The sequence below is a fragment of the Tinamus guttatus genome, unplaced genomic scaffold (genome assembly GCF_059628265.1).
Source record: "Tinamus guttatus ecotype Peru unplaced genomic scaffold, ASM5962826v1 Tinamus_guttatus_pri_ptg000472l, whole genome shotgun sequence".
In the NCBI taxonomy this organism is placed as follows: Eukaryota; Metazoa; Chordata; class Aves; order Tinamiformes; family Tinamidae; genus Tinamus; species Tinamus guttatus.
Genome location: NW_028289006.1, coordinates 911,690 through 928,212, shown reverse-complemented (window position 1 = coordinate 928,212; position 16,523 = coordinate 911,690). Strand labels below are relative to the sequence as shown.

At 45.9% G+C, this 16,523-nt stretch overlaps 1 protein-coding gene across 1 annotated transcript; it reads left to right on the top strand.

The window, feature by feature from the left end:
* Positions 1-82: 82 nt before the first annotated feature.
* DESI1 (desumoylating isopeptidase 1) lies at positions 83-14,447 on the top strand. Its single transcript, XM_088532824.1, has 6 exons — positions 83-238; positions 9,270-9,291; positions 10,155-10,224; positions 10,869-10,978; positions 11,747-11,869; positions 12,932-14,447. The coding sequence occupies exons 1-6, from the start codon at positions 148-150 to the stop codon at positions 13,023-13,025; spliced, it is 510 nt and encodes a 169-aa protein (XP_088388950.1). The 5' UTR covers positions 83-147; the 3' UTR covers positions 13,026-14,447.
* Positions 14,448-16,523: the final 2,076 nt, after the last annotated feature.

The following is a 16,523-nucleotide window of genomic DNA, read 5'->3' as shown; positions in this document are numbered from 1 at the left end:
GCGAGCGGGAACGGGAACGTGAGCGGGGCTGCCCGCGCCTCCTCCCTCCCTGCCCTCGTCCGCCCTCCCCCTCTCCCTCCCTCCATCTCTCCCGGTGCGCGGGCGCCCCTCGGCCCGGCCGCGGGCGCCCCGCCGCGCGCGGCCCCCATGGAGGAGCCGCTGGCGCTGCACCCCGTGAAGCTCTACGTGTACGACCTGTCCAAGGGCATGGCGCGTCGCCTCAGCCCCCTCATGCTGGGTAAGGGCGGCGCTGCCCCGGGCACGGCCCTGGGCGCGGGCAGCCGTTAACGGCCGCGGCGCGGCGGGGAGGCCGCGGGGGAGCCGCCCTCTCCTCATCCGCTCCTCGCTGGGTGGCCTCGTTGTTTCCTGGGCTCCCGGCGCGGGGAAAGTCTCTTCCAGCGGCTGCACGAGGCTCTGGAGGTCCAGCGGCCCGCGCTGTGGGGAGGCCGGGCCGAGCCGTGCGCCGCGATGCGCGGCTGCCGCCTGCCCCGTCCGGCGGGACTGCGAGCGCTTGGGGCAGGCGGTCCCGCCCGGCGCGCGGGCCTCTCCGCGCCGCTTTGCGCGGGCGGCCTCGCGGGGAGCTGCGTTTGGCGCCGCGTTTTGCAAGTGTAAAGCAGCGCAAGAAGGGAGTGAGTTGTAGCCTCTGCCTAACGCGCTCTGGCCCGTGTCAGCCCACAGTCTGTGTGAGAGGAGCCGCCAAAGCAGGTTCGCTCTGAACAGACGGCACTGTGTGAGCGCGGCTGGCGCTTTGTGGGTGTTTGCTTCCTCCTCTCCTTCTGAAAGGAGGCCTGTGCTTTCCCGAAATCATAAAAGGAAAATCCTGCTCCTTCTACGCGTGCCAGTAGTAGGTGTTCAAGTTTGAACAGTTCACATCCCATGTGCTATACTCCATTAGATAAACAGCAGCAAGGACCTTGCAAGATTTGCATTTCCCGCGGTGCATAACATCCATTTTTCTGTGGTCAGAGCCAGTTCTGTCAGTCTGCTCAGGGAAGTGACTTCTCGTGTGGTAGGTTCTGACAGCTATACTTCGTCTTGTGCTAAACAGAAAAGAGAGTTCTACATTTATATAAAAGGCATAGCTTATGTGTGTGCATGATTTAAGTATGTTTGGCTTGAGCTGATTTTGACTATTATTTTAAAGTTTCTCTAAGCATGGACTTGTACAGAAATAGGTTGTCAATGTATTTTTTTTTCCATGCAGCCCTTCATGTACATCAAGGCAAGGCTTTTTAGCTTTATTTATTTAATTATTTTATTATTATCCACAGTTAAGCCTTGATATCTCATTCCTTTCTGAATTTCTGCATAAAAACGCAGTACATAATTTTACCTGTGGTGCTGCTTACGCTATCCAAACAACAGTTTTAAAACTTAGTGCTTGAGGTAGAGCATGGCACTAAATTTTTGTGAGTCTGAGTAAAAAATCCTGTAAAATCTGACCACATTTCACAACAGTGTGGGAAGTATTTCTTGCTAACACTGCCCACTAACTAATTAAGAGATGTGTATGCAATAGGGCCACCTAGGCCTGCTTGGTCATAGTGACAAGGCAAACTACAGAATGCCTGGTGTTGTGTACATCCGGCACCTGGATTATCCATTAAACAAATGATTGATTGTTCTTCTCTTCCTCTCTTCCTTCAAGTTTAAATGGCTTCTCTGCGTTTCTTCTCAGCTCTATTGCTCCTTCCCAGCACTTTAGAAAACTCTGCAAGAGCCAAGTGAGGAAGAAAATACTGTTTTCCTCTTAAACATACCTGTTTTTTTTTTTTTCCCATTGAGGGCAACAAAAACTGTTGATGCTTCTCTGCACATGAACTTTCAGGCAGTCAATAGCTCTTTTCCCCGTTCTTGTCAGTGGTGTGCGTATAGTGCCCTTCATGAGGGAAGACCATGGAAATCCCAGGAAAAAGGACTTGCTGCAGGATGGAGTGTTAAACCCTTGTTATCTCTGGGCAGTGCTAGGGGACCACTCACAAGATTATTTCCGAAGATACCAAGTTTGCCTGAAGCAGCACTTTTGCTTCGAGTGATAATACTCTGATATTGCCCTCTCGAAATGCAGATGTTTTAGAGATAAGAAACAAATTTGTTATGTGATTGTGCTAAAACTATCTCCTAGCATATTAGAAAACAAATGGCTCCTGGTATCAATGGAGGGTGAATCCCACATTGCAGGGCTGACTAATGCCAAGGTCTCACCACATGCTGCCTCTGTCATTCCAATAGTATCCAGAGGCATTTTGTATTTTGTCAGAACAATGTTCAAGGATCAGTCCTCTCCACTAAAGAGCACCTTAACTTTATAACCAGTGGTCACCATTGCAGCTTAATGATGAACCTGAGCATGATGGTGTCATGCAGCACTGTTCGGAGCAGGCTTTCAGGTGACTTAGTTGTGCCCTTTGTGCATGTTTTCACTTTTCTTGGAAAGTTTATTTTGCACCCAGACTGCTTTTGTTCTTGTTACTCTTCTGTGAGCTTTCTGTGAATATTTTGATTTTTTTTTTCTGTGAATATTTCTATTACAGAAGTATGTGTTTCGGAGTGCTGTAGTTCAGTTGACCTGCAATATCAGTTGTGGCGTGTGAGATTTTATTTTTAGCTAATTAGTCTATGTAAATCCACACTCTCATAAAATAATTAATGTTAACAGGAAAGCAATGAGATTTCTATTCTCAGGACATCTCACCTGATTCTGTGGAAGGTAGGGAGGATAACAGAATAGTTCAACTTGCAATATTGATTTTAAATAAGATATCCAAAGGGCAGAGAAGTCTTTAACAAAGATTGCAAACCCATTATATCAACAGCTTAGAGTAAAATGTCCTGCAGCTTCCCAAATTCCCCTCTTCTGTAGCTGAGCCTCTTGTGCATGTGAGTCACTGGAGGGGCAGAACTTTTTACTACCACAGAGGTTTTGGTTTGTGTGTTAACAATCCTTTCAATGCGAGTATATTTTAGTTGAAATTCTTAAATGATGCATTCAACCAGCAGGACTAAATCCAGCCCAGTAGGAGTCAGAGCAGAAGGTAAATGCTAACTGGACGAGACGCCTTCAGCTTCGCTGCTTGCTTCCAACCCCAGCACGTTACTCCACTTCCCCTTTGCACTTACTGAGTGGTTCTGAATGGCTCCAGTGCAAGACGAGAAGAGCTTTGCCCCTGAGTGTTTGCTAGTGATATCTTGAAAATCAAGTGCATCGCTCTCGCCCATTCCAGCCTGTCTGTTGATCTCTCTAACCATCTCATCAAGAAAGGACCTGAAGCAGAGTAGTCTTCTGTTTCGATTAAACGCCTTGAGCTCACATGGGAGAAACTGCTTGACTAATCAGGATAATTTTCCATCCCCAAAGGGCAGGAATTTTAATGCCTTGGCCTAAGGAAATCTCAGCAATATGCAAAGCAATGCACTGTTAGAAATAGCCCAGCTGGCCGGGGGTGTTGTGTCACCTCCAGCTCCACAGGAGACTCATTCACTCCTATTCTGGAGTCTCCTACACGATCTCCACTGCGGAGTATAGACATGCTATTAAAATATTAAGTTTCCATGCATATTATTTCCTTACTTTACAGCTCAGGAGCTGGTGGTGATCTTGCGCTGAGAGAGGGATGACATCAGTTCCGAACAGGATAAACTAAGTGTCGTCCTCTTTAGGTCTCAGAACTCTGCCGTCCTTCAGCCTGATAACTTGGTTTAATGCACAACCTCTTCTTTCATTTGACGTTTAAAATGTGCAGGAATATACTGCACTGCATGGCCCTCAAGATTAACAAGTTAAGTGTGCCAGAAAAATAGATTGGTAAGCATCTAATCTTCCTTCTGCCTGGCCTTCCAGATTACTTCCATGCTTGGATTTATCTGGTTTGATTGTATTCCAAAATCGTACAGGCTGTTTTTTTTTTTTTTTTTCCTTCCCCAAAATAACCTTGCTGCCTAACAGTGTGTCCTGACTCGGTTGCAAAGCAAGCAAACTTGTCTACTTCATTCTTCATAGCCCTGCATCTAAACTTCTAAACTGAGCATCCTGGAGTTGTTCTGCGATTCGCATGTTATATCTTTCTCATACCTCCACAGTGTTTCAGTTGGCAAGAAACCTCTTTGATCCCTGAATGTTGTAAAGAAAAATAACAGCAGCAAACAATAAAAACCTTTAATTATCAGATGCTACATCACATAATTCAAACATTGGAATTGCTGGGGCTGCTAGCACACCTCTTTGAGCTAGCATCCCTTCCCGAGTTCTGCAGAGTAACTTCAGAAAGATCCATACAAGCATTTGAGCTAATTAAAGAAGGGTATGTGATCAAACTCTCAAAGCTTTACAAGCTACCACCTTAAACTCTTCCAGCTACAGCACAGTGCCTTTGTAACTGTGTGTTTAGACTGTAACAAATGCAAGCTAATTTAATTTACGTAAGTTTGTAGTGAAAGCAGATCACTGCCCCACCCTCGCATTCCTGTTCTATGTTATATACGTGTGTACCATTGGGATACCTTTGCTTTAGGCATTGAATTCAGGGTAGTTCCTACAGTCATCAACTTTTGGAGATTGCATGGAAACTGGACTTTTCTAAATAGTTGCAGGCAGCCTGTGGGTAGCTGTGTTGGTTTTGGCGGCAGTACAACCTCAAGCAGCTCCACTCACATTGCAGCATGGCACAGGAGGTGGGACAGTTGCGATGAGCAGTAGAGGAGCAGGAGGCATGTTAATGTCTGCTGCTATCCCAGTTACCTGTCACCATCTCTCTCCTAGACCACACTATGGGATGTAAGCCCTGTTTGCACTGTAGCATTGTTTAGGGAGTATCCTTGGCACGACCTTCTGCTCCCAAAGTTGGGCAATACAAGTAAGACCTAACTCATTAGCGTAGTCTGTCCTGATTGCTCTGCCTGAGCCGCTCAGCAGTGGTAGTGCTTGTGTCTACGTGAGTTGTCACCTGGTCCATGCAGTGTCTGGGTTTGGGAGAAGAGTCACGGAGGAAGGTCACCAGTGAAGGCAAAACTTCAGGAGGAAGACGATGGTTTTCAAGGGGCTTGTGACTTCCCAAGTGTGCTGGCAGTGTGGGGGCTTGCATGGCATTTTGAGCAGCACCTCTGGCTGAGCACTGGCAGAGAGGATTTTATGCCGTCTGCAGCGGGCTGGAGAGCTCTCATTGATGCCTTATTGTTATCTGGCATGTGTTGCCAGCTTGGTGATGTCATTCAGGAGCCGAGCAGAAATAGCCGGTCAGCAGCTCCATTAATATCCCGAAACCAGTACTTGGCACAAAGTGAGCTCTTGCCTTAGCAGCTGCTGCCTGCTGTTGAGTGTGGGATTGGGGTGTAACAGCCAGAGAGGAGCCTTCCGGGTCAGACTACAATCTAAGGCCAAGTTCCTTTCCTGAACGCTCCTTGCTTTTGGTTTTGTACGCTCAGAGATTTGCACCAGTGAGAGGGGCTGCTGGGGTCTGTCGTCCAACCTCCTGCTCAAGGCAGGTCCAGTTGGAGCAGGCTCCCCAGGACCCTATCTGAATATCTCCAAGGATGGAAATCACACATCCTTCCTGTCCTAGAGTTTGACCGCCTTTTCCTGTTGAGACTGAACAAAGTCAGTTCTCCCGGCCTTTCCTCAGTACTTCATGTTTTATAGCCCAGTATGTCAGTGTCTGTCTTGTATCGGGAGAGGAAAGGGAGGAATTGGACACTGTGACACTTGAACACTTAGTCTCCCAAATGCCAGTAGAAAGGAAGAATCACCTCTTGACTCGCTTGCTTGCTGGCTTGACTTGATGGCTGTAGTCTTGCTGGAACAGCTCGACATTTGGTGACCTTCCTTGCTGCAACAGTTTTTGTAAGCACAACAGGCAACGAGTGGGTGTTGCAGTTTTAGAAGCAACACATAAGAGCTTTATGGAAAGCCCTTTGCCATTCCTTGCTGGAAATGTGTGTGCACGTGTGTGTGACAGTAAACAGTAAGATGTTTTTTTCCGTTTGCCATGTGGAAGTGCAGAGATGATTTCAGCTGTGCCTTGAAGGTCTCCGGCAGCTCCAGAACACAACATGCAAGTTCTCCTGGGCAAGGTGTGGAATGAGGGCCCAAGGGGCCAGGAGAACAGCAGGGTGGGACACGTTAAATAGGCAGCCAATAAGATGTTGCAATGCGCTGCCCCCGCTTCTTTCATCAGTGCTACTGTCTCCTGGCCTTCATCCTACTCCGTGCCCACGCGCCTGTGAAACAGGTTGTCTGCAGTATGTGGCAGTGATAGATCAGTCCAGCCACTGCTGCACTCTGCGTGCTCACTTTGACTGATGTCCCTGTGACACAACAGCCGTTTCCCTGCCCGTGCTCCTGCTCACCCCTGTCTGAAGCAGGTAACTGTCTTAAGCAAATTTTTTTAAAAAGTCATTGTTGTCATTGTTCATGCCTTACTTGGACACAAAAGCATCTCTTTCTTACAGCTCTTTTAAGGATTATCCATATCAGTTTTGTTCCTCATTTTACCTGCTTCTAAGGACAAGAGAAAGTTGGGTTTTTTTTTTTCCTCCTTTTTAATTACCTATGAAAAAGGACTTATCAAGAACTGGTGCTACCTGCAACACCCAAAACTATCCTGGCAAAGAAGTAGGAGGAAATAAATATCCCAAGACCCACTGCTTATAGAAACAGAGAGGCAAAGTCCCTGCCTCTTTGTAGGCCTTTGAAGCAGTAGCGGTGACCTAAGTAGGGGCGGTGACAGAGCCTCTCTTTCCATGAGCCAAGAGGAACTGGGGTAGCTCCATCACTGTCCTAGGTCAAGTCGAACGCAGACCCGCGACACCGTGGCAGCAAAACCAGCTGTTCTGGGAAGTGCCCAGAGCTTCACTTTAGCCAAACACATTTTATGAGAAGAGTAATTCCTTGTTATTCCCTGTGTCCGTGTGGAGGCTTCTGAAAGCAGCTGGAGCACCGTCAGCTGGGGGAGTACAGGGGAGCGACGGGTGATGTAGCTGCTGGGGACAAGCAGGGCTGGCAGTATGGAGAGGGAATGCAGTCAAAGCTGGGGTGGGGAGAGGAAAGGGGAAACTTAGTAATGACAGACCACTTCTAGGTCCAAAAAGTATCCCCAGCCTCACGGTACTGTAGCCAGGGAAAGAGTGTGTGGTGAATTTCTTGTGCTGCAGTGTTGCAAAGCTTGGCCTGTGCCATGTTTGGAGTACTTAGCTTGGAGCTGAAGAGTTTCTGCGTGTTTGTACCCCCAACAGTCCCTTCTACAGTAATGGTATAGAGCTAAATGCTTCACATTTCGCCTCCCTGAAGGAGAAACTGCAGCAAACTCCTCAAATCACAGAATCACAGAATGCTTAAGGTTGGAAGGGACCTCTAGAGATCATCTAGTCCAACCCCCCTGCACACGCAGGGTCACCTAGAGCACGTGGCACAGGACTGCATCCATGCAGCAAATCCCTGCTGCAGGCAGTTTGTCATCCCTGCGCAGGGGCCACAGCACCCTCTCCAGTCACGCTGGCTGCTCGTCGCTCTTTGCAGAGCCTTCTCCTTGCACTGGTTTGCTTCCCCAGGGCTCACAGGGTAAAGTGCCCGCTGGGCAATGGCAGGGAGCGGCTGTGCAGGGGTCTGTGTCCTTCTCCCTCACCTCCAGCACTGGTGTCTGTAGCTGGTTTGACCCATGGCAAACAGGGGAAGGTACAAGGCAGCAGTGGGCACGTGGGAACAGCAGGGCTAGCTAAAGGCCTCCTCCTGAGTTACTGTCCCACAGTCTTGAACAGAGGTTCGGGAAAAGAGAGAGAGAACGGGCAAGGCAAAGGCCCTTAACACAGCCAAGAAGAGCCTGATGTTACCAGCCTGAAAAGAAGATGCCTCCACAGAGCTCCAAGGCTACATTTCAGAGGAGGATGGTATCCAATGCATGATGGCACAGAATTCAGGAAGCAAAAATCAACTCATAAGATCAGTGGCTGGTTTTGGGAGGCCTTAACGCTAGTGTGATGCAAGCAGATAGCGTCCAGATAAGAACAAAGCCTTTTAGCCCAAGTTAACTCATCAGGACTTTCAGAACAAAATTTTATTAGCACAGTGCATCTTGTTTGATGCTGTTTTTATTATCATCTGTGATGTTCCTGGCCTGGCTCTAAGAAACCTGCAGTTAGCTTTAGCAGATTTAAATCCTATTCTGGCATCTAAAAGCTAAACGAGAACAAAATTTCTAGGCAAAGATGCCGCTCAGTTGTAGCAGACACTGGGGTGGGAATTAGCCTACTGGGAAGGCAGCTGCCTTGTGAAGACCGACCAAAAAGATGAAGGGCTAGAGCACAGGGGGTACTTGGTCTACCCAGCAGTTCAGGGAAATGCTGAATATGGCTTTACATGGTTATTTGGTTCTAAACCTACCCTTTTCTGAGTGTTGTCCCTTGTTTAGCAAATGAAAATTATACCATATTTGTGCTATAGCATGCTACTTTTCCCTAAAAGGTTGTTATTCCAGGGACCAAACGCTTAGATTATGGTAAAGTAATTGAGCCTGGAGCAGTACCAGGTAGTGACGTTTGAAAGACCGCTTTGATCTTGAGATCTCCCCTGGAAGGGAGGTTAGGTTTAATCTTCCTGCTTGAAAAAGATGTACTCCTAGGGGCCTGGAAAAGCATTTCAGAAGAGACTTTTTATCTAAGACATAATGATATTATCAATTTAGTAGTGCCCAAAACAAATATTTGCTGATGATGGTTGTGTTCTACAAAAGTCTTAATTCAGTTTTATAGCTTGCATAAACTTCAATCCTGCAAATGATTTGATTTTGTTTTCTCTTAAGAGGGAGGGAAAGCCATGGCATACATTGTAGAGACTGTCACCCACAGATCCTCCGTTCAAGTCTGATTTCTCATCAGTTATTTAAAAGGAGAGCTGAGTACTCTGTGCTAACTGCCTGCAGTGAGTGAAATGAGTGTGAAACTCAACTCTTCTCATCCTGACTGAGTACTCTTAATTTCAGGAAAAGGTCTCCCACATGTTACTCTGTAGATAAAAGCCCAAGGAAAGTGAACATTGGCAGGATAGGATGGCACTGCCAGCTCTTTGAGCAGGAGGAGAAAAATAAGGCACAAGTGTGGGCAGAGTAGCTTGCTTGAAAGAAAGACATGTTGCTTCTTTTGCAGCAGCTCTGGGATGAAAGTTGTATCTCTGAGGTTACTATTGTGGTGAAGTAATGGGCACAATTCCTAGGTGACTGACGGAAAGGAGGCTGAAATCTGGGAAGTACATTGCTAATAACTCTTCCTTTCTCTGTTTACAGGTAAACAGCTGGATGGCATCTGGTAAGTGACTGGATTTAAATTATAGAATGTATGTTAAACACTTTGCAGCATAGAAAGTATTTTCTATATGAGATTATATATGCTTCAGACCTTAAGCTGCCGCTGAAGATATACTCAGGTACTTTCTGTTCCTGAAACTGGATACCATGATGTACAGTCAGGTACCTGTTGCTCCTCTGGAGTCAGAGCTCAGTGGACCCCATGGCTGTGTCATTTTACTGCTCTTGTACCCTTTTTTAGGCTAGGATGCTGTCCTTGTCCCAAACATTTTGTCTGCTAATCGCAGTCTTAGCTAAGCGTGACAATACAAGAGGAGGTGGAAACTATGACTACATTCAGTTACAAAACATTCCCCTCTTTGCTATAGTTTGCATCCAGGACTGAAACGAAGACAACAAAAATCAAAGAAGTCCATCCGTCTCCGATCCCTCTTCCCTCTGTATTCAGCCGTCTTCAGCGATTGCCCAAACTTTTCCTAGGTTGTGGCTATCAGTCAGACAAACTTCCTCCGGCAATATAGTAATGGGGCTGGCGCCATCTCTGTGGCTACGCCCTTGTGTCTGTAGCTGAAAGAGGCTCCTGGAGATCTCATGTAGGAGTGGGAAGACCTTTTCTTGCCACATTGGGCACCACCCAGCTAACCCTCATTTCTCCCAACCGTCTGCAGTGTTATGTGAGGCTTGAGAATCCCTATTTTCATTTCTGCTGGTGTCCCAGGAGTTGCTGCTCCTAGCCACAGAAACACCTTGACCTTTTCTTTCGAAGTTACTTCCACGATGTGCTTGAGCATGTGATTTTACCAGTGATTATATGTTAGATGAAATATTTCCTTTGTTTCACCTCCTTTCTGTCCTCCTTGGCAGGCACACCTCCATTATAGTCCATAAGGATGAGTTCTTCTATGGCAGCGGAGGAATCTCCAGCTGTGCACCTGTAAGTTAAACTTATTTTTTCAGATAAAGTAATTTTGTCATAGGGTTAAATGATCAGAATTTTGTCACCGTCCTTCAAAAAGTCAGTAAGTGAAGAGGCTTCTGAATTCAGCCAGCTAAGGCTGTTTGCCATGGTGGTTCAGGCCATCTAGGGAAAGGGAACATGAACGATGCATTTAAACCCAAATAAATTCCTTCAGTGATGGCATTCTCGGTAGAGAGACACTTTTTTGCAGTTGCATTGCCTGATCGACATCCCATCTAATTCTGTATGGGCAGTTTTTGCCTGCAGACTTGGCAACTCAAGGCATCCTTTTAAAAATAAAAAATCTATAATGCTTTGACAGCCCTTTCTCTTCTTGCAGAGGCAAAACTGATGGGCTGCCCTTCTAAAATGAAATTTTGCCATAGTTCAGAGCATCCAGCTTAAAGAAGCAAGTGTGGAAGCTGAAGTGCAAGTTGCATGTTCTCTCTCATTCTCCAAGCACAGAAGAAGGGAAGCCAGTAGAGCTCTTTGCTTGACAAACCTACTAAGAGTTCCTCCTCTTGTGTGTGGGCAACCCCTGACAGCTCTGTTCCATGGAGTCCTTCAAAAGAATGTATTCTGCCTGTTTAACGTTTTCTTCTGGCTGCTAATTCTTGCAGGGGGGAACACTGCTTGGCCCTCCAGATTCGGTTGTTGACCTGGGGAACACTGAAGTCACTGAGGAAATTTTCCTGGAATATCTTTCCTCATTGGGAGAATCTATGTTCCGGTTAGTAGCAGCTTTTATTGTAAAATTCGTGTACCAAGAAAAGTGCCTAGGAGCAGGAGGGAGGAAGGTGTTGGGAGACCAATCTTGTTCACAAAGAGCTACCTAATGTAATACTTGCTGCCCTCTAAATGCAAGGCTGGAGCTGATGTTCTAGTGTAGCGAGGGACAAGCTAACAACCCTGACGTGCTGTGCTGGGAAAGGTTCTGCTGGGAAGCTCTCACATTGCAAAATGGGATAATGCCTGATCCCTCCTTGAAAGGATCATCAGAGAAAAGGAAGGCAGTGTATGAAATGTTTCAGTAAATAGTGCTTTCCCTTCTGAGTTGGAGGCAAAGTGTTGTAGGAGAGCTGCCAACTTTCAGATGAGTAAAATCAAAGTCTTTACTGTTAAAGAGTCTGGTGAGCTCTTCACAAGAATAGGAGACTGAAACTGTAGAATTTAGTGTTTGGGCTAAATTTCACTGTCAGTAATTCCTGTGATTTCTCTTCATTCTTTCTGTGGTTTTAATTGAAGAAAGCTGACCTCACTTTCCGCCACAAAAGCCTTTGTCTGGTGTCAATGATGCAGTGATGTCATTGTCCACCCTGATTCAATTGAATTTGAAGGTGAATTGACTTCTGTATTTTGCCTATTTGCTTTAGAGACCTTTGGGATGAAAAGTGCTAATGTCAGGAGATGTTTCGCATTAGTGGTGTAAGTTTCTGTGCTTGTTAGATTTATCGCTGAGTCTGTCTTTCTGTGTTTCAATTCCTTTCCTGTGGCACAGAGGAGAATCTTACAACCTCTTTGAACATAACTGCAACACCTTCAGTAATGAAGTGGCCCAGTTCCTGACAGGAAGAAAGATCCCTTCCTACATCACCGACCTTCCAGCCGAGGTGCTTGCCACGTGAGTATGACTTCCACTTCTCTCTCTAGTATGTTGCCTCATGCTAACACTTAATATTTCACCAGTGCCATAGTGCCAGCTTCTGCTGATTCTCTGTTGTGGCTCATGAGGGGAGGGAAAGGAGGCAACTTGCTCTACTTTTAACCCTTACAACACTCTGTACCACAGATGCCAACCAGCCTTGGAATTGCTCGGAAAATGAAAGAATTGAATGAGTCTATTGAAAGATAAACCAGGTGCCACAGATTGCAGCAGAAATTATTCTGCAAGTACTGAACCACTGTTCAGTAAGGAGGGGCTAGAGGCTGTTCCTCTAGCAGAGTCTTTAACATTGATGTGGTACTTAAGTGTGTGAACAAAATCCGGCCTATGCAACTGAAGTTATTCATTAAGTAGAATGAGTTACCAACAGCTGGTTACAGACATGGGATTATCATGTTAGCAACGCAGACATCTGAGTGCTTTAGATGAGCTTGTATAAAACCATGATTAAGATTCTTAGTTACGGAACATTCAAATCTTTAATTTAACTTGTAAAAAAAAAAAAAAAAGTGTTCTGTAATTTGTAGTGAGATCTTGGTTGATCTGATCAATATGTATAAGTACCTGAGGGGGGAATGTAGGGAGGATGGGGCCAAACTCTTCTCGGTGGTGGCCCGTGATAAGACAAGGGGTAATGGGTACGAGTTGAAATCCGGGAAGTTCCACCTCCTTGTGCGGAAGAACTTCTTTACTGGGAGGGTGACAGAGCCCTGGAACAGGCTGCCCTGGAAGGTTGTGGAGTCTCCTTCTGTGGAGATCTTCAAAACCTGCTTGGATGCCACCCTGTGACATGTGCTCTGGGTGTCCCTGCTGGAACAGGGAGTTGCGCTGGATGGTCTCTAGAGGTCCCTTCCAACCTCAACCATTCTGTGAGTCTGTGATTTTTATTCTTCAAATTTGCCCTTACAAGGCTGATTTGATTCTACTCTAGGAAGTGAGTGCATTTCAGTAGTAAATGGGGAAAAATGTTCATCAGGGAGCTATTTGAGAATTTTCTTTTTGTTTTTTTTGCCTTCTCAGACCTTTTGGACAAGCTTTAAGGCCACTGCTGGACTCCATCCAGATCCAGCCACCAGGTGGAAATACCTTCAGCAGACACAATGGACAGAGCTAACAGGAGTGACCCGGTGTGCCCAGCCTCACCAGGCCTCTTCCTTTTTAATCATGAATTATCAGATTTCTATTTTATAATTTACCATCAGAATTAACTCTATGGAAATGACAAGATAAGTTTCCAAATTTCATAGGGAGAGGATTTATCAGGGTGCATGTAAGACAATGCTACCAAAAAGATTGCCATAATTTCTAATAGTATTATACTAACTTATAAAGGCTGTCTTGCCCGAGTAGGTTGTCACTTTTGAAATGACTCCCATGACAGTAAAGTGGGGATTCATTCCATGAATGTTCAAGGGCCCATTGTACAATTTGGGATAAATTCCAGCCATCCATTGTAAGGCTCACATCTCTATCTCTTGTCACTGCCTATATTTTGGTGGCATTTACTCATGCCTGTAGCAGAACGACAAAGGAAGCGTCTGTGGCCTAGAATGCCAAGGTCTCCCAGGGTTAGCCTGCTGTGTATTTCATTGACATTGTGTTGTTTGCTCAGGGGAAAAGCTGAACTCATCTGATTAGAACATTTGAAACCACACAGCTATGTGGGAAAGGTGGCCTAGTTGAATTTACTGTCCCTCTCAAAACTGCAACTTTCAATGGGATTAAAGGGGGCAAGCGAGGGAGGGAGAGGCTGCAGATTAGAATTACCAAGAGCCACCTCCTGCTAGATCCAAGAATTATGAGAGCTGAAAAAACAATCTTGTGAGCAGGAGTGGTAGAAACGCTTTTGGAGTGAGATCAACATGAAGTGAAAAGTTTCTTTTTTCTCTCAAGCAAGCTTACTAACAAATACACAGAATCTTATTAACTATCTACCTTCACACAAGAGCTGGTTTTGCTCACAATGCCAGATTTGCAGTACAGGAAGTCAGGAATAGCACAGCAACTACATAATAATACAAGATAGGCCGATTCTGCCTTCAATATCCGGTTGCAGCTACAGCAGGAGTTACAACTTTCCCAGATGTCACTGTCCTTTCCAAAGCAGTCACATCCAAAGCAGGACTCTGATTAAATGTAAGAGAAATGGGTAACTGGTCTGCCCAAATCTAAAGAAAATGTGCAAGTCTAAACTTAAATGGAGCCGTTCCACAGAAAAGCTTATCAGGACATATACAGAAGCAGGTTTATCCTCAGATTGACAGTAGATTGCATCAGTACTGCATCTCCCAATTTAAAGCTCTTAGAGCTTTGTTGTTATTTGCAGTGGGAAAAGATAAGGGAAAGAATAGGCACATTCACTTTTCATGCATGTATATACACTTTTATCTGGACAACTCTGTAGCAATTACTTTTAGGAAGGAACACAAGAAAAGAGTCATCAGACAACTGGAACATTCCCCACATCCAAAAGCGCTGCTGATTCTCCATAAAGGGGGATTGCACATGCTGGGTGCTGCTGATAAAGCGTCTATGCAAGTGTATAGCCCTTTGTCCAGTGCTTTATTGTGAAAAGAATTGCAGCAAGTTCAGTCCTGCACCTTAAACGTCCTGCGCTGGAAAACTCCTGCCTACCTAAAGTAGATAACTTTTCTCTGCAGGATACTTTCTCCCCAAATAATAACCTTTTTCGTGTTATTATTCAGTAAGAACTGTAATCATTCATATTTTTCTGTGGATGGAACAGAGGAAAACTACAGCTTTCTGAGGCTGCATCAAATATTCTTTTGCCCTGCATCTTGTGAAATCACTACATACATAAAAACAAGGTACTGGCGGTGCATTCTGCAGTTGGGAATGTACCTGCTCTCAGTGCACAGCAGAGGTTGTTGCAGCCCCAAATGTTTTTCTCCTTCTGTCGTTCTTTGCTTGTGCCATCAACTTCTCCTTAAGTATTTGATGTACTGGACTCTGAAACAACTTTAATGGTTAGTTCTGGTTTATACAAAAGCTCTCAATCTTTCCTTCATTTTCCCTACCAAAAGTCAGTGTTTGTGGGGGAGGGAGAGGGGGGGAGTCGCTCAGTAATAAAGCATTTGTGAACAGCTTTTGGTGCTTTTGGAGGAAGAATGGGTAAGTGTGTTCTGCTAAGCCATACCTTAATGTTCTATAGCCTCTCCAGTCTTTCCCATACCTATTGTGTAAAGAGTAACTGGTCTCTCACCTGTGGTAGGTGTCTAAAGCTCAGTAGCAGGGGAGATCCTGGAGCTTCCCTGGCCAAGCAGGTAGAGCCAGTTTGACAGGGTGCAGCCCCTGAGGGCTGTGGTGGTTTTGCTCCTCAAAGCAGCGCTGCGGCAGCTTGTCAGCAAGATAAGCAAGGCCAGACGCTCTGCTTTCTGTTCAGGGCAGCTCTCAGCTCTCACACATGGGCTCAGCCCCACACTCCATTGCCTGGCGTGGCTGCGTCTTGCCTGTCTGCCCCTCCATGGTCCTGAGCCTGCCTTCTGCTCACTGCCTCCCTCAGGACCCCTTACATCCTGTCAGGAGGGATTAAAGAAAAGGCAGAGGTTCTCTCCATGTCTTGCAGTTGCCATTTCCCCTCCCAAGCAGTCCCTTTGCAGAGAGAGCACTGCTCTTTCAGTGTCCCCAGGTGAAATGTCACTTGGACATACTCTGTTTGCAGTAGCAACGGAGCTCTGAAAGGAGCTCCCCAAGGGCATCCTTGCGTCTGGACCTGCTCTTGTGGCAAGACCTCCAGGAGGGGATCCTGTTTGCTTGAACTTAGCTGAAGAGCGAGATGCCTATACTGAGCCAGGCCTTTAGAAACCCATTTTTCCAAAGATGGATATGTGAAGATTGCAGAACTGTGTGCCCAACATTCCACCCAGCCATACTTATTTATAGGAACATAAGTTAGAATGAGAAATGTATGTAAGTGTATATAAGCCAAGAATTTCAGCCAGTTGATTGACAAAGGGGCAGGGAAGCTCTCCCGAAAGAGAGCAGAACCTATTTGCCCTAACTTACTGTTCTGTCTTGTGTTATTGGGCTTCCTCCAAGCCATTTTAAAAATGTTAAGAACATCATCGGAAAGCGATGTTTTGGGGGTTTTCCCCCCTTTTTTTTCTTATTACAATAAACAGAAATACAGCAGTGTTCCTGTTTGTATGTCTATGTCTGCACAGCTGCCGACTCTGCTCCCACTTGGAAACTGCAGCTGTCCTAGGAAGCTGTGCCCTGTTCCGCTGTTGGAAGCAGCGCTGGGTACTGTCCTTTGCTGGAGCTGGTTGTGCCAATACTCCTGCCTAAGCCGGGGGAAAATTGTTTTTGTAAACAAGACCTGCAGGTTGAACAGTCATTTCTTATCTGGGTGAGCATGAAAGAAAATATCTGCTATTGAAGAAGAGGCCTCACAGAGTTTGAACACAATACAGGCCCTGACTTCATCCTGATTGTCTCAGTGCTGATACTTTTAAGGAGGAAAATGAAACAAAAAGGTCTAAGTAGCCTTCATGCTTGTAGCTGCAGAGGCAGTATTGGTGGTAGGGCATTGAAGAAGGAATGCCTGGCTCTGGGGTAAAAATACTTTGTGCTTGGTTCAGCCTTTTGAACG